Genomic DNA, 23308 nt, shown 5'->3' with positions numbered 1-23308 from the left:
ATTTTGTGCTACTACTACATTCACCAGTTTCGTTATGGGATTAACAAGAGTGCATTTTTTATTTGGATGTTTGTTGGAGCTAGGCTGTTTCCAGCAGACCAGCAACTGATCCGTTTTAGTTTAGTTTGTTACATTTTATTGTTTTTATGGTTTTCATGTAGTTATATGTGCGTTTGATTCTAGTGATCGTGCTCCAAGCAGAAAAAATGATCTATATTTACCCAAATGTTGTTCGCATATGTGATATATATCATATATATGTTTGTAATATTGCTATATTTTTCTTTGCCTAGCACGCCACCCTTCCCTCTTCTGATTCCTGATGGCACTTCGGAAGAACTGGAAACAGATGGTTGGCGGTTTCGGTGTAGCAGGCGGCGGCCGGCGAGTCTCAGCTTCAGCAGCGAAGTGTCTTCGTATGTGTGCACTCAGAGGTCCCAAGAAGGAACAACACTCTGGAGGCTGGACGGAAGACCAACAAGCGCACGCCTGTTATTGACAGTGGACAATTGTGTCTTGTTAATTTTAATAAAATGGCATGCGGCTCTCCGTGTTGTTCGAGGAAAAAGAGAGCGGACTATTGCTACAGGGAGTATGAATACCCATACAACGTATTAAAAATGATTTTTTTCTCAAACACCCAGAAGAGCTGAAGAGCTACGTATCAATATATTAAGAAAAGAATACTAAAAATGATTGTACACATGTTTCACGGTTTTTTATAAGAATCTCTCTAAACAAATGTAAATAATACTGAAATGTAAAAGAAGACTCATAAACAATGTATACAGAAACAAGATACAGACATAACAATTAACACCACCGCCAGTGTGTTTCCTTCTCCATGGTAACACCACAAACAACAAACCAGTAACACATTGCGTATTTGCAGTCCCAAGGGGTCTTGTTTGATCCAACAGATTTCGTAGTTTTGGGCAATCAGCAGGCTTAGCTCAGGTCAGCCCTGTGCCACTGGGTGATCAGTTCTTCTGATGAACCGTGATTCGGTGGACAGAAATTTGATAACAACAATTTCTAAGTTTTGGGCAATCAGCAAGCTCAGCTCAGGTCTGTGCCTCTGGGTGATCAGCTCTTCTGATGAACAGCGATATGGTGAATGTCCATCTCCTTCAGCATAACCGATCGCCCACAGGAGTCACATGGCGCGGTCCTGGATCCGCAGATGCTCTCATGCTCACACATGTTTCGGAGCCGATCACGAGCATCAAGTGGTTCTCCGCCAGCATGGACTGTGTCACCACAGAACCGGCACACAATCAAGCGCAAGGGGCAGATTGAGGATTGGTGTTGGACCTGAAAAATAATTAAAAAATAGTTTAGTCAAAGAAAAAATATGCTTTAGAAAGTAAGTTACAAGTATGCAGCTGGTATAATGAAGAGAGAAGGCAAGACATACCATGTCTTCCTTTTCCAGAACCACCCCACAGGGGCACTGCAGTGGCTCATGGAAGACTTTCATATGTTTCTCCATTTCTCTCTGCTGGAAAGCTCGCCCGCACTTGTTGCAGTGCACATGATCTGCTGCTTCTTCTTTCCGGAGAACAACTCCACAGCCATCATGCGGGCAGGCAACATTGTGTCTCATGCAGTACGCCTCATGAAGATGAGCAGATCGGCTGGCTATATGGCGCTTACAGTTCCTACACAGCACTGAATCAGCGTCGACACTTCCCGAGGAACTAGCATGCTCACCAACCCGTTGGCTATTAACATCCTTGATAGCTACAGAGAGCTGGTACTTAGAAGTCCCTTTGAAACCATAAACCCCAATACTGTAAACACCACTGACCAAACTAGAATCCCGTGGTTTGAGTATAAGAACCTTTGAACCCATTTCATGAGAAGACCACTCATGTCGGTGCTGAGTTGGGAATACCAAAGGATGCCTTGAAACATAGATATCAGTGTCCCCACCACTTGCATCCGTGTCAATCTTAACCTCAATATTAGCACGCCCAGAAGCTACTTTCTCACTCACACTTTCTTCAACTGTAAATTTGTAGTACCTGAACTTTCCTTCTTCCACAACGCTGGATTCCACCTTTCCAATTGCAAGTGGAACAAGCACATGTTGGTTCTCTTCATTGTCTAAAACTGAATCTGATCCCTCAATGTCAACTTCAATGTCTGTCTCTAGGACAGACACACTTGATGCGGGCTTCAGTTCAAGAACCTTTAACTTGTACTGCAGTTGCCCATAGTTCACCACAACAATATCATTTTCAGATAGCGTTGCGTGGTTGCGGAGTGCCGTTTCAAGGACTGCTCTATGGTTAGGGAGATCCGAAAACCCAGCCCCTTCTGGCTTCAACTTTGCATATGTTCCTTTGGGCAAACTGACATACTTGACTTCAATCAAAGGGACGTCTGGGGTGTCACTCCGGAACAGGTTGTTCCAAACATGCAGCGGGAGTTCAGCAGAGCCTTCCCTTGCAGTGAATTCGAGAACACCACAACAGGTTGCCTCGTCAGTGTCTTGTTTCATAGCGGCACCTGGGACTGTGTCCCTAACCTTGGACAGCCTGAAGTACATGGGACCTTTATCCAGAGCCCCTTCATCAGACAGCTCCTTAAACGAAGATGGTGGTAGCTTGATCTTGTCCCCAGGGCCATCATATCGAAGTGCCTCGAACATGTGCGAGAATGAAACCCCCTTCCCCAGCTGCATCACTTCTTCCATTTTCTGGTCAGCCTATCAGAAGTACAAAAGATGATTCTATCAGCATACAGTGGCAAAAATAGAAGATTAGGACTACAGTTGCTAGATGAGCAGTACAAACATAATCGGTATTCTGGAACTTATGATCCGCAGCAAGTAGTGAAAATTGACAATGCAAGTAGCTTAATTACAACAATCAGTAAACGAGAATCCTAACAAGACTAGTACAAGGGATCAGTAAACGAGAATCCTAACAAGACTAGCACAAGGGTTTGCACTACTCCCATTAAGTGGATAGAAACCGAAATTAATAATCCAGTAAAGGGTCCATCGCCCTTAGCCCCCAATCAGGTTTTTGGATCAAAATATTTCTTCCTTTCAAATGGATTGAAAGGATCGCGATCAAATTGGGGAGCAACATATCAAAAAGTTCGCCGATTAAACCGGGGAGAGGAATTAAAGCACGCCAACCGAATAATTCCGTGCTACCAATACATTTCTCATACAGATATCGCATGTAATCAGCGTCTACGGTACTAGGGCGTGGCGGTGGGGCCGGGGTTACCTCTTCCTGGGCGCGCGCGGCGTCGAGCCGTCGCTCGCGGTGGGAGGCCTCGAGCGCTTCCCGGCGGCGCGCGGCCTCGGCCTTGGCCCGCTGCTCGCGCTCGGCCTTGGCCTTGGCGCGCTGCATCCGGTCACGCTGCTCGCGCTCCAGCTTCTCCCGCGCCTGCCGCAGCTCGAAATCCATCCTCAAATCCTGTCTCTCCCCCTTCCCCTCCTCCGATTGGATCTAAAGACGCGTTTCAATTTCTCCTCGTCTCCCCTCCTCTCCTCTCGACGATCCTCGACGGCGGGAGGCGGGGAGAGGAATATATGGTGGCAAGGGAGCCGCCGCGTTGGGGTGGGTTCGGGTCGGTGGCGGCCGGAGGAAGAGGAAGCTTCGAGAGGGATGGCGTGCGTGACTGCGTTTTGTGTGTGGGAAGGAGGGTGTATGCGTAACTGCGGACGCACGGGGCGGACACGGCGTCGTAGCGGACCCGGACGGTCAGCGACTACGCGGCTGTATGCGTGTAGTATCTCTTTATGGGCGGCGGGGCGCCAACGTTGGGAATCAGGGAGGGAGCTCCGACTCCGAGGCCAACATCTTTCGTGCTCCGAACACAGTCAAGCCTTGTTTAGTTGCAACACTGTAGCGTTCGTTTGTATTTGTAAATTATTGTTCAAATATTGACTAATTAGGTTTAAAAGATTCGTCTCGCAAAGTACAACAAAATTGTGCAATTAGTTTTTGATTTCGTCTACATTCAGTACTCCATGCATATACCGCAAGTTTGATGTGATGGGGAATCTTCTTTTTGCGTAGGGCCAAAGTTGGGATTTTGAAGTGAACTAAACATAGCCCAAGTCGGTTAGCTCGGCTTTCACATCCACAAGGATTGGCGGTACCACTGGTATCATGTTTGGTACAAGCTGAATCTAGCAGGAGTCTTGCCAAATAAATTTCTACAGAGAAGTGATTCTCTATTGATTTTGTGAAGTGATTCTGTGAAATGAACTAAAAGTTTGGAAGCTGTCTGAATCTAGCAGAAGTATTGCGAAACAGTTTTCCAGAGAGAAGTGATTCTCTACTAATTCTGTGAAGTGATTCTCTAAAATAAACTTAAAGTTTGGGAGCTAAAAATAGTAGCTTCTCTTGATTCTGTGAAGTGATTCTCCATCCTGATTTTAAGAATTTATGCTAGAAAATAAAAAAGAATCACTTTCAGCCACAGAATCACTTCTCTTAAAGAATCAGCTCCCATAGAGAATCAGAATCAAATAGAGCTCTACCAAATATACCCTATGTGACGGAAATGGTAGCGAGAGCAGCTCCAGCGTACAATTATCCTAAAATTAAAATTTATAAAGCTGGACTGGACATGTCGTTCAGTGCTATCTAAAACAAAACACCTGAACTTAAACTAAATAAAGCGAACTCTAAAGAAAATATTACTTCATTTGAAGCACCAAGTGGGCACCCAGTTGGATGTGACCCATATTTCATCTTCTTGGTATTCCAAAAAACACAAGCATTGTAGCTAAGATAGTGCTTCCTAATCGCGGCACCTCATCCTCGATCCAGCGTAAAAGCACATAGAAAATATTTGTGACACCTTCTAGCACCTCTTAGAACATATGGTGGAGCTGCTCTAACTACATCTAACTGCAACGGTAGGTATCCTTCGTGAAGGCGTACGTCTAGTGGCTTGCTACCTATCTTGGCCTTTGTTTTTTAAAATAAATATCTTGCTTATGTGGTTATGGCTTATGCAGACTATGGCATAGTAGGCAGTAGCGCTGCAGCCAAGTGTGGCAGCAAAGCACACATGAGGGGCAGAGATCTAGCTAATGCAACTTAAGCAGTCGTCGGTTGTGAGGGCAACGAGTACTATTTAGTAAGGTAGCATAACTATCCAACACCATTTACTTAGCCACTTATAGGTATTATCCATCACAAATGAGGATATGAGGTGACAACCGGATGTATGAGTGGAACTAGTCCCTTCTTCTTCTTCTCTTTTTTCTATTCCCTCTTTCTCTAAAAAGTAGTTCTCTTTTTTCTATTCCTTCTTTCTCTATAAGGTAGTGGAGATAGGAGGAAGGGGCTCAGAGGATCCATTGGTTGTAAGGAGGTAGGGAGCTTGAGCCCCTCCCTACACCCTCTAAATCCATCCCTAACAGGATGCATGTGCAACGTGACGAGCTAGAATGGTGGTGGATTGAAGGGCACACGCCACAACACTTTGCGTTAGCGTGAGACCATGATAGCAAGATAGCAATGGCAAAGATCCGAGGTGATGACGATGGTAGTATAGGCTATGCTTGAGCACAGTGACAATAGCAGCAAGAGCGACCACATATGTGGTAGTGGTGATGATAGGGCCTGGACCTCCAGGGGTGAAGGCGTAACTGTTGATGTTCATTATTTATACACTTTTACTGTTATTTAACTAGTGTTTTTATGCTTATTCTTATACTAACCTGCCACTTGGCACCTGAATTAACCCCATTATCACATATGTGTTGTATTTTGGAGTGTATTGCATTATCACAGGAAATAAGACATAAACAAGGGGGTTTACATAAAGAGCTTAATGAATATTTGGCCTGAGACCCTTTGGGCCGATCGGCCTAGCCATTCTTGGGCCCGGTCGGCCTCCCGTTTCTTCAGTGTGACGTCCACAACATCTCTAGAGGTTTTCCATCGACCATTGACCTAGAGCCGCCGCCTATTGGAGACTATAAATACCCCATCATGGATTACTTGAGAAAGAGGCAGGAGAGAGAGTAGAAAATACCATGGAAACACCATCCACCGCCGCCACAAGGAGGAAAAACGGAGAGAAGATTGGATCTGCAAGAAATCACGCGAAGTGGAGCACTAGAGGAGGGAGAAACTTCCCAAGCCGATCGGCTTGGAGGTGCCCAGGCTGATAGGCTTGGGCTTTCCGGCCCCCGTTTGTCGTTATCTTCGGTCAAGTTGATCTATAGGGCGATCTTTACCCAGAATACTGTCAACATGTGTAAGATCATGGGGTAAAATCTCTATTTGTCTTCGGGGTTGTACGGAGATCTTGATTTGTAATCGTTGAACCTTTTCTTTAAGATCGGTTTGTTATCAATCATATCTTGATGATGCTCTTTCATGTAATGGCTAGCCAACGCTACTTTGGGTTGCTTATTTGCTTACCTAGAATGATCATCATGCCGTATTCTTATCATCCAATAGTTGAGTATCCTTGTGTAGTGACAACATGTGAGAGAGAAAGTGTTGGGCATGGTTCGCATCCACTCATAATAACACTTAGATCGAGTCCTTTCATGCTTGGCGATTGCATCTACAAGTGATCCTAGATCCCTAGGATAAGCGTTTTATCTATCTATTCACGTTCATACTCTCTATTTGCTTTAATCTAGATCGTTTAGTTTTTTTAGATCAATCTAATCATATATGAAGAACATTCGGTTACATAGATTAGTGCTTAGCTAAACGTGCAAATCCACTTGTTTCATGGATTGATAAACCTTGGGAGATTACTTTAAGGGAAGAGCTACAACTGATCTGTGTGCTTGCGGTTCATAAATTGGCATGCTAACTGCCGTCAACGGTAACCTAGTATTTCACCGGCGTTCACGATAAACAACAACTTCGAGCATCTCTCTTCTTCTTCTTCATGGGTTTTGCATTTTCCTAATATAGAAGGACTTTATTAGTGTCGGATTTCTAGATAGGCGACTACAACAGTATCCTCCTTGGAGACATCATTTTAGAGGCCCCATGTCACGAAGCATGAAGGTATCTAAACTTGAGGGAAACTATGGTGAAACTGAAAGGGTAGGAATCTGAAGAGTTAACTAAAGAAACAGGCTGTACCAAGAAGCGTGCAACAAGGCCCAACTAAAATATACTTTGGTCCAGATTGGTAGTCCATGTAATACACGATTCATGGCTATAACTGCGGCACGTTCATATAGGAAATGTTTGTCAAAGAGTAGAAGATAGGAAGAAAGAAGACGATACTAGCCGACTGTGTCTGAAGGCGGCTGCGGCAATTGGCAGATCCCATCTGTACCTTCGGCATTTTGGTGAGCTTAAGAAAAGATCTTGTACTCATATTTCGAGTGAATTAGAGAGAATCGAGAGTTAAACACTTACACTGTATCTTCTCTGTTTATCAGTTACACCCTGCGCCATATTTGGTGGTTGCTGGATTAGAGGGATGCTCTTATTGTTATTACTCCTTCCGTCCCAAATTATAGGTCATTTTGATATTTTAACAATTTAAAATGGATGGAGTAGCAGGAAGGTTTCAACATGGCCTCTTTAATCCTTTTGGAGCTATGGCTGACGGCTAGTATGTGCAGGTTGAATGAGTTGAATGCATTGGGTGCGACGACGTAGGGTTGGTAACAACGACACATAAATAGTTCTCTCTTAGTGATATCAATGTGGGTGGGCGCAACGATTTGAGACACAGGATGGGTTCGCTATAGGAAATCAAAGCTGCTCATTCATCACTATTGCAACAAGCTTGACATTTGACAACAAGCTGCTCGTTCATCTACTCGTTTCGGCCTGTTCTACTAGTGTTAGTTTTTTTTAGACATAGCCTTTTTAATTTGGTGCATTCCAAATCTGTTTAACCAATAACTATTACGAACAACAGCTCTTTTGGACACATACACAATATTTACCTATACAAACTTGGATAGATCCTAACTAGTCAATTCCCATAAATCGTACGAAAATTTGCACATAGAAACGAGTGATGCATGCTGACTCTTCGCTTATCACCAGAATAAGAGTTAACTTAAAGTAGAACCTTGAGTAGCAACCATTTACATATTATCCCTATCCAATCCATGTGAGCATCATCTAAGTTTTGAATAATGCCCAAGCTCTCATCAGGTCATGCAGAACTAGAGCTAAGCTCAACAAGCGAAGCGTAGGTTCCGTCCTTTATCCGCATCAACTCTTCATGCCTGCCTTTCTCGGCTACGGCCCCGTTCTTCAGTACAGCAATGATATCTGCACCTCTGATCGTCGCTAAACGGTGTGCTACCACCACGGTCGTCCTACCGACCATCACCTGGTCCAGCGCCTCCTGCACCACTCGCTCCGACTCCGAATCTAGCGCGCTTGTTGCCTCATCCAGCAGCAGCACCTTGGGGTCCTTTATGATGGCCCTCGCAATGGCAATACGCTGCTTCTGCCCACCTGACAATTGGATCCCTCTTTCGCCAGCGATGGTGTTGTACCCGTCAGGCAACGCGGAGATGAACTGATGTGCGTTGGCAGCTTCAGCAGCAGCAACGATTTCATCTTCAGATGCTTCCCCTTGCTTCCCATAAGCTATGTTGGCGCGGATGGTGTCGTTGAACAGTACTGGCTCTTGGGCAACTAGCCCCACTTGCTGCCGAAGCCAGCCAACTTTGAAGGCTTGAAGTTCCACATCGTCGAAGAGGATCTTACCGGAGTCCGGATCATAGAACCTTTCGAGTAGCGCGATCACTGTGGACTTCCCACTCCCACTCTCCCCAACTAGTGCGACAGACTGCAAGGATAGCAACCACTAAAATTTAGTACCGGTGGAAATGTGCAAATTGGTGCTTTGTTCTGATTGAATTTGACCTTTCCAGAAGGAATCCTCATTGATAGATCCTTGAAGATTTGAACATTTGGTCGTAACGGATACTTGAAGAACACATTCTGGAAATCAATGTCACCCCTCACACTTGTGATGATCACACCCTCTTCGCTGCTGTAATCGATCTTGGACTTACGGTCAAGAATTTCAAAGACAGATGCTGCCGCATCATTAGCCTTGGTGCTGTCCACACCAAAAGCACTTGCTCGTGAGATTGCACTTGCTCCTAAAACTAATACGAAGAAGACCTGAAAGACACTTGATCAGCTAACCACAACATGTGAAACGACCAATCCTGTACAGAATAGATAAAAAAATTGATCTCACCCTAAACACTTCAGGAAATGTGGCCGTTCCTTGCTGAACAAACTTGGCACCAACATAGAAGCACAGAGCATATGTAAAGTAGAAGGTGAGGAATGAGAATCCGAACCCCAAGCCACCAATAACACCTTCTCTTATTCCTTTCTTTGTTGGAGATTCACATTTCTTCTCATAGGCATCCATCACCTTCTTCTCGGCAGAAAACGATGCCACAGTTCTGATGCCGCCAACTGCATCAGTTGCTACTTGACTTGCTTCTTCATACTTCAACTGCATCCCACCAAAGAATTAGACATAAGTTATTTGCCATGGGATAGATGCTTGTAAATAACAATACTTGTGATTAATCCATCATATGCACCTTTGCATTTCTATTGAGACCACCAAGGAACTTCATTTGAGCATAGGCTTGGAAACCCACAAAAGGAACCACCACAGTGATAATCAGTGCCAACTTCCAGTTTGCCACCATTGCTATTGTGAAGCCGGATATGACAGTTGACAGAGTCTGGACATTCAGTGCTAAATTGTCCCCAACAAGTTGCTTAACATTCAGAGCATCAGTTGATAGCCTTGCACCAATTGATCCACTGAAGCAAAGAATGAAACTCGTGGTATGAGTAAAGTTGATGGGTATAGTGCTAACTGCTAACTAGCATACAATCTGTTCATCAAAAGCATATATGATGGCCAACAAGAGTATATTGCACCACAATAGTTGTAAGATAACAATATTACCTCTTACGGTCAGGTCAACACAATTTATGATTTTGTAGTGTTAAGAATCTTAAACTAGGAAGATGGTTTATAAGATTTCTGCAGTGCACTTTTAGTTAGAGCAACAACAAGGATTTCATAATTGTAAAATCTTGAAAATGACAAACTGGAGGAATGTTTCTTTCTTAGAATAACATGAAAACATATTTTTTTGAAAAATAATGATAAGAGAAAGATTGAATACACACCTCGAGTGTTCAGGTTTATCAAACCAGTTGATCTCTTGGCGCATTACACTCTGGAATGTCAGTGACCGTACGCGCTCCACAAGCTTCCCACCAGCTAATCCAAACAGGAAGTATTCTATTGGAATCAGAACAAACACACAAACGCCTAGGACAACAAACATACTTGCCAAGAACCTGGATTCCTTCAGTAGTTCTGCTGGTGGCTCATAAAACACCTTTATCGCAGTTGAAATCAATATCCCATATATTGGAAAAATGACTCCATGCATCGCAGCAATTATAGAACCAAGTCCAAGTACAAAAGCTTCTGGTTTGTTCAGATAGAAGAGTCTACCAATTGGAGCTTTCCTTGGAGCACTAGTAATTTTGTCTGTGGTCTCCTGTACATCAGGAGCTTCACTGAATTCCATTGGATCAGGTAGGCCAAGCGGAGCACGGAAAGAGTTACTACCACTATTCCTAAAAGAGGAGCCTTTACTAGTTGATCTCCTGGAGATACTTTGGCTTCTTGGTTTGTTATTAATATATCTGGAACCAAAACCATTTGTTACTAACAAATCTGGGTTAACACTTGAAGATTCTGCTTCTTGCCGAGTCTCTTGTAGATGTATCAGCTGAGAGTAAGCACCTTCAGGTATCTTCATCAGTTCTACATGTGAACCTGTTCAGAATTCACACAAGCAACTGTCATGTACCTAAACTTGCAGATATGCTGAGCAAAAAAGAAATAATATTTTATTCCAAAATAAATTGAAGACCGGAAGTCTTTATCATTGCATCTTGGACTATTCGGAAAAGAGAAATAACTGTATGTTTAGACAAATCAGACCATCATTCCAAAAATGGAGAACAGATTTTTCTAAGGAAGCCTATTTGCAACTTCATAGAATGAAAGCAACGTTAGAAATTCTTCTTGGCTATGATCACTTGTCTAGCTGTTCTTGCTGCTTGTCTTTATCCATCTTCTCTTCCGGCTCAGGCTTCATATATCTCTTCTGTTTATTTTTATAACATATATATACTACAGTAGGGGCTTCCCTACTGTTTTCACTAAAAACGAAATAATAGTTTATTCCCTAAAAAAGGAGTAATGCTTTTTAGCTTTTTAGGATGTCCATAAGGGTGTATTAAGGCTATTGCAGAATTAGTAAATAGACTATCAGCTATTTGTCGATTAGGATCAGAAACATCAATTTCGTACCTTATGGGAAATTTCAGTTTATCTAGATGAACTGTGCTCACAAGAATAGAAGACTACAAAAATGCGACGACGTAACTTGTTTATATTTATAGTTTTATGTGGCATAAATATTGTACTGTGGGGCCTAAAATCTTACAGCACAGCATATTGGGACAGCATATGAACAATAAATCTTCTAGAGGTTATAGGAAAATATATCCATTTCTAGATTTTTTTAATTAGTCTCCCACTTTCACATGGTATACCTTGTTCCACCATCTTCCCATGTTGCAGGACGGATATCACATCAGCATTCTTCACTGTGCTTAGGCGATGAGCAACAATAATTGTAGTCCTTTCTAACATTACCCTATTCAATGCCTCTTGAACTACCCTCTCAGATTCCATATCCAATGCGCTGGTTGCTTCATCAAGCAACAATATCCTAGGGTTCTTTACGATTGCTCTAGCAATTGCTATTCTTTGTTTTTGCCCTCCAGACAGTTGAGTTCCATGTTCCCCAACCATTGTGTCAAGACCCTGTAATGTTTCACAAAATCACTGCTTAATCACTGTGTGGAAGAACGTTAGAAAATAAGTTAAATATGAGTGCATTAGTTTATGTGTACATCTGGCAACTTATCAACAAATTTAGCAGCATTTGCAAGCTTGATTGCTCTCATGATCTCGTCAGGTGTTAGATTTTCCATCCCATAAGCAATGTTTTCCCTGATTGTAGTTGAGAACAACACTGGTTCTTGGCTAACGAGACTAATTTTTCCTCTTATCCATCCAAGCTTCATTCTTCTGATGTCAACACCATCAATCAGAACTTCTCCAGCCTTTGGATCATAGAACCTCTCCACCAAACTGATCACAGTCGACTTCCCACTGCCGCTCTCTCCAACTAGGGCCATAGTTGTTCCACTTGGTACTTGCAATGAGAATCCATCAAATACCAAATGTTCAGACCTGGTAGGATAGCTGAAGTACACATCCTTCAGTTCAACATCACCCTTGATGTCCTCCAATATAATACCTGTGGTGTCATATATATCGATATCTGGTTTCCGTTCAATTGTCTTGAACATTCTATATGCTGCTCCTTGACCTTCTGCAAAAGCTGTCACTGATGGTGTTGCCTGACCCAAGGACCTGCAGTAGAGAAGTATGTAACTGAAATCAGCATGCAAATGGTCCAAAAAACAGAGATGGAAAGACCATATTTGAAACATAAGTGATTCCAAATGTGTTGGAAAGTTGTTTTGATATCACAAGTTATAATGTTATCCTCCAAAGTGCAAACATTATACTTTGCATTTTAACAAGTAGAAGTTGTTATAGTCAGAGTGAAGGTTGTGGCACATCCACGGAGAAACACGGCTCATTTATCATCAATGTCATTGCTCATTTAAGAATCCTTCAGAGGATCATCATTAGTTTTTGAAACTTACATTGCACCCATCATGACAGCCATTATGACAGAAATAATCATGCCACCATTGTATCCTCGCTCAACTATCAATCTAGATCCATACCAAACTGCCAATCCATAACTGCAAAATAAGACTGTCATTATTGAACCCAATCCAAGTCCTTGTACAGCACCTTCTTGTAGAGCAGATTCATATGCTTTTCTTATGAACTTGTTATATGTTGTTATAGACTGCTTCTCGCCATTGAATGAAACAACCTTCAAAGCATAAGAAGATAAACCAGGTTGAAAGAACATCAAGACCTTAGTAGTGACAGACCCAAGGATGACTAATAACGATAAACAAGTGCCTAGTAGCACTAACCATTCTAACGGCTCCAAGTGTTTGTTCAACAACAGTTCCAGCATCAGCATATTTTGCTTGCATGCGGGAGGAGAGTCTTGTCCTAAGCTTTGATACAGTCGCAAAAGCAATGGCAACTGGAGGAATGCTTGAGAGCATAACAAGGGCTAAGAGCCATCCTCTCACAAATGCAATAATGAAGCCACCAATAAAAGTAGAAAGGAGTTGTATGGACTTTCCAACCTAAATAGAATATGCGCATAACACTACAGATAATTAACAATGAAGCACTGCTTACATTTTATCAGACGCTCACATACAAAACAAATACATATTTCATTTTTTCCTGTAAGAACTCTAATTTACAACACTTCGCAACATTACATAGCAAGTTCATGCTATCAATATTGTCTGAAACCAGTCTCCATTTTGGTTTTGGCAACACAATCAAATTTCTTTTTAAAAATATCACAATAAAGCGAATTTTCACTATTAATAATACTAGTAATTAGTATGAAGTCATTATTTCTGAATTGGGGGCATATGTAGCTTGTCTATTTCTTTTAGCAATGCGTAGCACTGCACAACTATTGGATACACTGCCCATTAGAGGAGTAGAATCAAAACTCATTTCTTTTGTAACAAATTCACATTGTTAACTGAAAATTAACTTGAGTACTTAACCCAAACCCTGCATGCCGTGGACCAAAAAAATCTAAATTAAACTTTCTTTCTAAATGCAAAATAAGAATGATATGTTTCTATTTCTCTCACTAATTTATCATTTCTAGGAAGAAGTTTTTAGTTTCTGTACAGGTGAAAGGTAGGTGCACAGGTCCGTGCTGCTTCCTTTGAGTGATTTTTCGGAAGTTGGAGCTCTTGTGTCGAGGCGTTTGGCGAGCTCATGGACGGTGCGAGGACACAAGGCAAACCGTCCACTCGGCGAGCAAAGCATTGGACGCTTTGTGCATTTTCACTAGGAATGGATGGATAAGCAATAATAGACATTGCTTAAGGTTACTTCCTTTTATTTGTGTGCCTTTTCTCCTTTTATTTACTTGTGATAAGCTATTGAGCTGAAGATTGAGCAAGAACTTGGGTGTGTGTGTTTATCGTAGAGGCCGAATATATTTCCATTTTCAAAAAAGCAGCTTTTATGTAAAAAAAAATACAAAATCCTTGCCCCACTATTTGTTGAGATCTATACCATCGAACAATGCACTTAAAGATATAGCCTTTTCCATAAGCTGCACCATATTGATCGTAGATGTCCATATCATATAACAACTTAGTAAAGGTTTTTCTGTTAGCCTTTCACTTCTTATCATCTCAAAACTGCGTACCTTTTCTCCAATGGCATCTTGAATGAGGAATGTATCTCCTGCCATCCTTTCAACCACTTGCCCGGTGGTCATCTCCATGTCAAAGAATGCAATATCCTGTCTCAGAATCGCCTTGAGGTACAAGGCTCTGATTCGTGCTGCTTGTCTTTCTCCACTTATTGTCCAACAAGATACCTCTAGTACAAATATCAAATTATAAATTGAAGGGTTCTTTCTATATTCATTCCTTAAAAAGAAACTCTAGAAAACAGTACTTTGTATAAGTACTCTTTCTTTATCTGTTGACAAATTCTCAAATTGGAGGATAAAGGTAACTTCTGTCCAGAAATGGATATGATATATTAATTCTGAATAGGAAATCCACTTACGAAGTGTTGAAGCAAGCCCTGCTGCGATGCCAAGATAGACAAAGTTCATGATCACCTGGAAATAAGAAACGGGACATAGATCAAAGAGAGAGAATAGAACAGGAATGAGAAGGGAAAAAAAAGGCAGACTCATCTGAGTTGTTACTAAAAATTACTAAACATATTTCTCTAGATTCTGATTGTGTGGCATTGTAGCCTGTAGGGGTGAAATTCTATCAAAGCATACTTGTTTTTCGAGGACTCTATCAAAGCATACTTGAATCCATGATTGCTCAACAGAACAGCGTTGCAGTCTACATGCACATCAACAATATTCAGTTCACGTTATCACTTAGTACAGCAAGTACCAGAAGTCCAGAACGCCAAGGCACTAACAAGCTACGAAATTAATTCCATGTGGAATGAGCGAAAATCTTGAGTACTCATTTTACACATGCAAGTTGCGCCCTTTTTAAAAAGAAAAAGGAAATCATCATCGCGGAAGATCGCAAACTTGACAAACAAAAGACGAACAGACTTCCTAGAGATCAGATTGCGGGTGTTGATTTGGGAATACCAGATTTCATCAATAGACGGATCAAATCATCCTGCCGCACATGGAAGCGGCCGAGGCATATTCGCAGGCTCCTCATTGCCTTCGCTGCTGCGACGAGCCGCCGGCAACGGTAAGCCTTGTCTCTCCGAACTCAGGAAGCAGAGCCAAAGGAAGACACAAGCAGTCTTGAAGATTGGTTTGGGCCGAAGTACCTTATGGGCTGAATCTTTAGAGCCTTTTTTGGAACCGGAAAACTTATCCATCCTCCGGAAGGTAGGAAGGCATCGAAACTTAGTATTTGAGATTTATGCAAATAATAAGGTCCATAAGATCTGCATCAAATTAAACCCTAGCTTCCTTCCCTTCTTCCCTGCCTACGCCGCCGCCATCACACGGGCCTGCTGTCGCCGCTCTCCCCTCCCTTCCCTGCCTGTGTCGCCACCCTCGTGCGGGCCCTGCCTCCGCTGCCCTCCCCTTCCTGCGCTGCCGCACCCGCACGGGCCCCACCACCCTCCCCTCCCTCCCATGCCGCCTACCGTGGGCCCCGCTGCCATCGTGGCTGCCGGAGCCGGAGAAGAAGGTTGGATTCAACTTTTTTCGAATAAATGTTGGTTTAATTTTTTCGAAGAAATGTTGGTCCAACTTTTCTTCAAAGAAATATTGGACAACATTTTTTATCCAATATTTTTTCAGTGGCCATCATCAAATATGAGGGTTGGGGAAGAAGGTGAGGAAGAAGAAGATAAGGTTGAGATGGGCCTCGGTGGGCTGGAAGTTTCAACTTCTATCTAGATAGGAGTCCCCATTTGGAACTATCCAGCACTCGGAAAACCTATCCATCTTCCGGAAAGTAGGAATGCATCGAACCTTCCACTGTTTGAGATTCGTGCAAATCCAAATCCTAGCTCCCTTCCCTCCCTGCCACTGCCGCCGCCCTCACCGGCCGCCGAAGCCGGAGAAGAAGGTTGGATTCAACTTTTTTTGGAAAAATGTTAGTGCAACTTTTTTTCAAAAAATGTTGGATTCAACTTTTTCTATAGAAATGTTGGCTCAACTTTTTTTTGGAATAAATGTTGGTTCAACTTTTTTGAAGAAATGTTGGTTCAACTTTTTCCTGAAGAAATGTTGGTTCAACTTTTTGAAAAAAAATGTTGGACAATATTTTTTATCCAATATTTTTTCAGTGGGTTATCATCCAATGGAAGGTTGGTGAAGAAGGTGAGGAAAAAGAAGATAAGGTTGAGATGAGTCTTGGTGGGCTGGAAGTTTCAACTCGTATCCTATTAAGTGATTTTATTAGATTTATATATTTTGTTATACACTTAGATATACCCTATGTATAAATGCATAATACTATATTTAGAAAAGTTAAAATGATCTATAATTTTTTAGAAAAGTCAAAATGATCTATAATTTGGAACGGAGGAAGTACTTCTCGACGAACGACTTTCATCTAGCCAGTTAACAACTATCCGTACAATCCACTAGTTAACCATTAGCTCTAACTGATCTAAATAAACAAGTCAATATTAACTTTATTTTGCGAGGAAAAGTCAGACTAACCATATATATATAGGCGGTGACCATATCGCTGGAGAAGGGCCCAATCAATTCGGTTACAAATGGTATTTCGAAGTTTTGATTTATAACTAAACAACCACTCAAATAATTTGAACTATACGATATTCTTGTTATGAAATATATAGTTGTATAAATAACTAAGCATGACATATGGATTCGCACGAAGCATTGTGGTTTATCTGAATTTCATGTACAATATTTACGTCTGGTAGGTTAATTTTGGCTCCTGTTTAATATTATTCCCATTGCATATTATTTCCTTTTTTAGAAAATTACGTTTATAATAATTAATTAACTAACATCGCATATTAAAAAAAACAGGAGGAGTATAAAAAGGTAAGAGTGATGATGATGTAACGGTCCAGGTGTCGTGTCGTCCCTCCCATTCTTGTTCTCTTGAAAAATTATGTGCCAAACACCAAACAAACCGACACCCACCCAACAAATTAAGAACTGAAAGTTCTCCAGAGGTTAAAAGGGAAAAAAAGGGAAAAAGAAATGGAGCAAGAAGAAGTAAGCTCCGCTCTGGCACCTTTTCGACCCTGTGGAGCACGTCGTGGGAGGACTCGGCGGAGCCGAAGGCGTCGATGACATCGCCCATGATGAAGGTCATGAGCGGCTGCGCCATCCCGTTGGCCACCGCGGCGAGGGCGCCCACGGCCATGAGCAGGGTGTCCATCCGGTCCGCGAACGCAAAGAGCCGGTGCAGCGGCACGCGCCCCTCGGCCGGCGGCGGCGGCTTCGAACTCTCACGGCCTGCTCCGGCGGCCCCTCCTCCTCCTCCATCGCCGGCAGCGCCGTCCCTCTCCCGGCCGTCGGTACCTTCAGCCCTGTCCCTCCTCCCTCCCATGGTGATCAACGACGACGAACGAACCAGCTGATGATAGAATCTAAGTTTCTTGGTTTGTGATTTGTTATTAGTACTACTAGTTGCTTGATGATATAGGCTTCTTTGGGGCGCGCGCGGGGCGGTACGCTTGACGCCCGCGGCGCCGCATGGCATATAAAAAGGGCCTCACGAATTGTGCGTGCGCGTGCTTGGGCTCCACGTAGGGCAGCGAAATGATCATCCGTGGCTAGCGTACCATGACGACCGACCAGGATGCGTGCAGCAGTGGGAGGCACGTCCGATCAAACTGATGCTTTCCGTTTTTCTAACGACGACGGGCCTAATCGTCCGGACCTACTGGAAGCTAGCTAGAGGAGGTAGGTAGGTAGCAGTCAGATAGTCTTTGTGCGGCTCTCCTCTAGTGGGGGTGTTTGGGAGGCAGGGCTAAACTTTAGCCCTGTCACATCGGATGTTCGGATGCTAATCAGAACGACTAAATATGAGCTAATTACAAAACTAATAGCAGAACCCTTAGACTAAATCGCGAGACAAATCTATTAAGCCTAATTAATCAATCATTAGCGAATGGTTACTGTAGCACCACATTGTCAAATTATGGACTAATTAGGCTTAATAGATTCGTCTCGCGATTTAGCCTAGGGGTTGTGTAATTAGTTTTGTAATTAACCAATGTTTAATACTCCTAATTAGTGTCCAAACATCCGATATGACAGGGGCTAAATTTTAGCCCCTGCGTGCCAAACACCCTTGTATACTTGGGATGTCTGGGAGACTGGGGGCTATGTCACATCAGATGTTTGGACACTAATTAGGAGTATTAAATATAGGTTAATTACAAAACCAATCGCACAACACCTAGGCTAAATCGCGAAATGAATCTATTAAGCCTAATTAGTCCATGATTTGACAATGTGGTGCTACAGTAACCATTCGCTAATGATGGATTAATTAGGCTTAATAGATTCATCCCGCGATTTAGCCTAGGGGTTCTGCTATTAGTTTTGTAATTAGCTCATATTTAGTCCTTCTAATTAGCATCCAAACATTTGATGTGATAGGGCTAAAGTTTAGCCACATCAGGGCTAAAGTTTAGCCCTTGGTATCAAAATGTCCCCATAGTCTAGTACTATGGGTTATTTTGATGCTGCTAAGAGACGCTGGTTACTTGAAGTGCATGCCTTGACATTTGGAAATAGAATAACAAGGACATATCAACGGTCTTCGAAGTCGTTGATATATAAGGGTACAGATCGCATATCAGCTTTCTTTGGGGTATAATTAAGGTAGTTTTGCACATCGTTGATTGAATCACGCAAAAATATCATCTTGGTACGCCACAACATGAATAATTGAGGCCGATTTTCTCTTACCGTCTGCACAACGACGATCTGCCACCGAAGTCATTTTTTTTAGAGAAACAGGAGGAGCACGCCACTGATTAATTAATTAAAAAAATAAAGAAAAGGTACACAAAGTCTCTGGATTCTAAAACAAAGCAGAAGAAAATAAAGAAAAGGAAAAAAAGAACAGAATAAGGAGATCTAATTTAAATTAGAGGGCATGCAGCCAGGATTCCATGTCTTGAAGCGAGTTAGGCTTTGCTCTAAGAAGTACCAAGGAGAATTCAGCAACAAATTTCCTTTTGCAAGCTATAACAGTTGGGTCAACGTTGTTAAAGATTCAATCATTCCTTGTTGTCCAAATACTCCAGATCATAAGAATAATTATCTCCATAAAGAAAGGAACTCCTAGTTTAATTCGCTTGAAGATCTATAGAATTGGCCTTGTAATTACAACTGAGATGCCAATGGACTGCCAGCAAGCCTTGGCGAAATTGCATCTAAGGAACAAGTGAGCAAGTGAGCTATTGTTTCTGGTCTTTGGATGATGCAGAGATCACAAGTATAAGAATCAAGAACCAATGCCTATCGCCTTAGCAGATCTCTAGTGCTTATTCTATCTTTTAGCAGGAGCCAGAAGAAGATTTTGTGTTTCATCTGACACCTCAATTTCCAGAGCCATTTGAAGATTGGATGGACTTGTATGTGACCAATTAAATTTTTGTAAGCTTTGTCAGCAGAAAAGGAGGCATTATCCCAAATATAACTCCATTCATCCTTCCCTCGCTGTTAGATGGAGCCAATTATGTTCTGTAACTCTTGATACTGGGAATAAGCTTGTATGGATAGTTGGAGGTGGAAGTTTTGGGGGAAATCATGAAGGCTACTGCATTGTGGTATGTGATCATGGGATTTTTAGCAAATGAAAATAGTTTTGGGAACCTTTGCATGGGGACTTGACCATTCCATAGATCTTGCCAAAAAGGGATTGTTGATCCCTCTTGTATTGACATTGATGCTATGCCTTTGAAATTGTCAAGAAGTTTCACAATGTCCCTCCACCAGAAGGACCCTTTCTTCTGGTATCCTGGCAAATGACCATTGGCATAGTAGTTATCCTCGACCAAGTGTACCCAGGGGATAGCAACCCTTGAGTAGAACTTGTGCAGGAATTTCAACAAAAGAGCATCATTATGAGTTGAAATGTTAATTACTCCCAATCCCCCTTTTTGGGAGGCATACCATCGGCCAGGTTGCCTTTGGTGGCTGCTTAGCATTATGTCTGAACCTCTCCATAGGTAGTGCTTGCGGTATTTGTCACGCTGTTTAATCACACCTTTGTGAAGTTTCATGGTGCAGCAGACAAAGACTGAGGATGATGAGAATACTGAATTAACCATCTCAAATTTGCTAGCTGGAGATAGGAAGGTAGAGGTGTAGATGAGTCTTCTTTCAATCCTTTGGACTGTCGGTGTTTAGACCCAGCAACCTACTGAGGGGGTACTCGAGGTAGTGTTTTATGCGTGGGGCTCGCCAAGATTAGGAACTCGATGGTGAACTCGAACACACGATTTAGACAGGTTCGAGCTGCTTATGTCGCGTGAAGTGTCCCCACATAAGTAGAGACTAAATGTGATATGAATATCAGTCCCAGGAGGCTGATAATACATTTATTCGACAGATAATTCAGTTACTGTACAACTCCCGAGGGAGTGGGCGTGAAAGCCACGTAGCGATAAGAAGCAAATAAATAACGGCGGCTAACCAAGCGACTGCCAAAAGACAGCACTCGGGACTACATGGCAGCAGAAGCATCTTGTGAAGGCCAACACCACAAGCAGCGTTGGGTGCGGACACAACCTCCTACTGAAAGTCCTCGGCGACGAAGTCCGGGTCTTCCTCTGTAGCAACGAAGCAAGGTTGAGTACAAAAGTACTCAACAAGTCCAACCCCATCCATGGAGGGGGATACAATCAAGTATATGCACAGGATATAACAAGGATAGACTAAGGTTCATTTGTAATAAAGCTAGATTTTCATCACATGCACGGGTTTGTTTTCAAAAGAGTTTTTGTAAAGCTTTTCCTTTAGTAACCGAAACATTGAGCGGGGTTGATCCTACACAAAGGATCCAAATTTTATTGCTATCGGACTCCCCGTCCGCCATAGCTCACGGCACAACTGCCGGGCACTTCCAAATTCCAACACACATGCCATGAAAACCATTCATTCCCAAGTGCTAGTTATGTGACCAAGCCGTAACTCATCCAATGCCATGGACACGGCTACCCAGATAGGTTTTAACTTTGCAGAGGTTGTACACTTTTCCCACAAGTAGGGTACCGCAGCACGATCACCTTAGTGCCGGTGCGGATCCTAACAAAGCCATTACCCACCTTAGCTTAGACTGACTGGCCAACACGGAAGCACCCAAGGGGTTAACAACCTATCATCAAGGTCTTAACCAGGACCTAAGTCACCAAGAGCTTACTCCTTTTCCATGGGCTCCCGTTGCTCACCAGCACACCTGAAGACTAACAGTTTAGCTAGTGGAATTTATGCTAAGCCGTTACCCATACAATGGTCGAGTGGTTGCACGATGGTTGAATTAGGCAAGATGACACATCAACTCGGTGCTTAACCATGACAAGATGGATATCTCCCAACCTTGCTCAACTACTAAGGTACGAGCCCAACATTCTAGTATTTCACACAAGAAACACCCATCCATCTTATCTACACATTCCCTGCCTTTGAACCCGGAAACCCATTTTCCCATTTGAACATACTCACACATTTATTATCTAAATAAACCATTGTAATCATGATTGAAGTTGAGTAACGAATTCCTAAGCATTCTAGCAGTAATTATCATCTAAACAGAGCAAGTCATATTTAGAGATAAATATAGGACAATCAAGGAATGTTCATAGCAATCAAGGGGTGGCTATCCAACCATGTCTTGCAATAAAACAATATGCATTTTTATAAAATAGGCCAATAGGTTGTGTTTGAAAAACTGGGAATAAATATGCATCAAAGGGTGAGATTGGACTTGCCGTCCTCAAAGCCTTCTGGGAGTTTCGGCTCGTGCTGCTGGTCCTCGGGCTCGGGCTCGTGGTCAAATTCCTCCTCGCACTCCTCCTCGGGTACTCCGCGATCTACGGCACACACAAACGGGCACACAAATAAATAAAAGAAAATAAGATTTTACCTATTGAGCTCCGAACAGAGAACGCGAACGGAAAATAGGTAGAATGAGTATTTTTGGGAAATTTGGATATGGATCGGCGGAAGTATACTGGAGGATGACGTGGTCGGATTTGGGATTAATTGGAGGAAATTTGGCGCATGAAATGACGAGGTAAACATGGATTAGGGGCTTAAAAAGGAGGTTTAGGACTAATCCGTGAGAAACCAGGGACCTATCTATAATTATTTTTGGGAGTGGAAGGGCAGATCTGCAAAACAACCTTTGAGAGAGGTGGAAGGGTTATTTTGCGAATAGGGGATTTCAGGGGGTTAGATCGGAAATTTTGGGAATCTTATCTTCTTCTCCCAAGAAACAGAGAGGGAGAGTGAGGAGGAGAGGAGGGGTGCGGCCGGCCTAGGGGTGGCGGCCTAGGCTCGCCGGTGGCGAGGGGAGGTGGCGGGAGAGGGTAGAGGAGGCTGTGAGGGCTCCGTTTTGCTATTCACCTTAGAGTCTTGAGGATGGGGAAGGGGGCAGCCGACAATGGGTAAGGGGCGGCGTCGCACGGGTGGAGGAGGCACTGGTGGCGGCGGTGCTTGGTGGGGCGCGTGTGGGAGGAACAAGGGAGGGACGGTGAGTGTGTGGTGGTGGCGAGGAGGCCGGAGGGCGGCCCTTTTATAGGCCGGTGGGGGCGCGACGGCCGGCGGCAAGGAGGTGGGGGCCGGCCGACAGGCGGCGCGCGACAGGGAGGTGGGGGCCGGGCAGGCCGGGCCGGCGGTGGGGGACGCCGGGGGGGTCGAGCGGCGGGCGACGCAGGAGGGGCCGGAGGCGGGGGCCGGGCCGACGGGCGGCGTGGAGCGGGGCCGGAGGCGGGGCCTGGCACGGGGTCAGCCGACGGGTGCGCAGCCTGAGGGGGGGTACCGGCGCGGCCGGCGCCGGGTCGGGCGGCGCGGGTCCCGGGGCGCGCGAGGGCCGGGGGGCAGGTG

The 23308-nt window shown here is 43.5% G+C and overlaps 2 protein-coding genes across 3 annotated transcripts; both read right to left on the bottom strand.

Moving 5' to 3' along the window:
- Positions 1 to 646: 646 nt before the first annotated feature.
- Positions 647 to 3687, bottom strand: LOC101755703. Its single transcript, XM_004968829.4, has 3 exons — positions 3246 to 3687; positions 1418 to 2713; positions 647 to 1314 (listed from the first exon to the last, which is right to left on the bottom strand). Exons 1-3 carry the CDS (start codon positions 3426 to 3428, stop codon positions 1087 to 1089), a joined length of 1707 nt encoding a protein of 568 aa, XP_004968886.1. The 5' UTR covers positions 3429 to 3687; the 3' UTR covers positions 647 to 1086.
- A 4324-nt stretch (positions 3688 to 8011) lies between these two features.
- On the bottom strand, positions 8012 to 17907 carry LOC101754892 (ABC transporter B family member 3). Of its 2 annotated transcripts, XM_004968827.3 has the most exons (12): positions 17475 to 17907; positions 14827 to 14881; positions 14459 to 14634; positions 13137 to 13358; positions 12792 to 13030; positions 11967 to 12492; positions 11604 to 11877; positions 10158 to 10818; positions 9554 to 9782; positions 9196 to 9462; positions 8853 to 9116; positions 8012 to 8775 (listed from the first exon to the last, which is right to left on the bottom strand). In XM_004968827.3, the coding sequence occupies exons 1-12, from the start codon at positions 17790 to 17792 to the stop codon at positions 8131 to 8133; spliced, it is 3876 nt and encodes a 1291-aa protein (XP_004968884.1). In that variant the 5' UTR covers positions 17793 to 17907; the 3' UTR covers positions 8012 to 8130. The 2 variants fall into 2 exon arrangements, with proteins under 2 accessions (XP_004968884.1, XP_012701222.1); XM_012845768.2 differs by lacking the exon at positions 13137 to 13358.
- Positions 17908 to 23308: the final 5401 nt, after the last annotated feature.

This window comes from Setaria italica, chromosome V, assembly GCF_000263155.2.
Source record: "Setaria italica strain Yugu1 chromosome V, Setaria_italica_v2.0, whole genome shotgun sequence".
Classification (NCBI taxonomy): domain Eukaryota; kingdom Viridiplantae; phylum Streptophyta; class Magnoliopsida; order Poales; family Poaceae; genus Setaria; species Setaria italica.
This window is presented reverse-complemented; position numbering and strand designations above follow the sequence as displayed.

What these genes read in the sequence shown, in the direction of transcription:
- LOC101755703 (XM_004968829.4), bottom strand. Translation starts at nt 3,428, where the DNA reads ATGGATTTCGAGCTGCGGCAGGCGCGGGAGAAGCTGGAGCGCGAGCAG. An exon ending in CCGCGCGCGCCCAGGAAGAG is followed by an intron (nt 2,714 to 3,245) that starts GTAACCCCGGCC and finishes TACTTCTGATAG; the next exon opens with GCTGACCAGAAAATGGAAGA. An exon ending in TTCTGGAAAAGGAAGACATG is followed by an intron (nt 1,315 to 1,417) that starts GTATGTCTTGCC and finishes ATTATTTTTCAG; the next exon opens with GTCCAACACCAATCCTCAAT.
- LOC101754892 (XM_004968827.3), bottom strand. Translation starts at nt 17,792, where the DNA reads ATGGGAGGGAGGAGGGACAGGGCTGAAGGTACCGACGGCCGGGAGAGG. An exon ending in CACTTGGAGCCGTTAGAATG is followed by an intron (nt 13,031 to 13,136) that starts GTTAGTGCTACT and finishes TATGCTTTGAAG; the next exon opens with GTTGTTTCATTCAATGGCGA. An exon ending in GATAAACCTGAACACTCGAG is followed by an intron (nt 9,783 to 10,157) that starts GTGTGTATTCAA and finishes TCTTTGCTTCAG; the next exon opens with TGGATCAATTGGTGCAAGGC.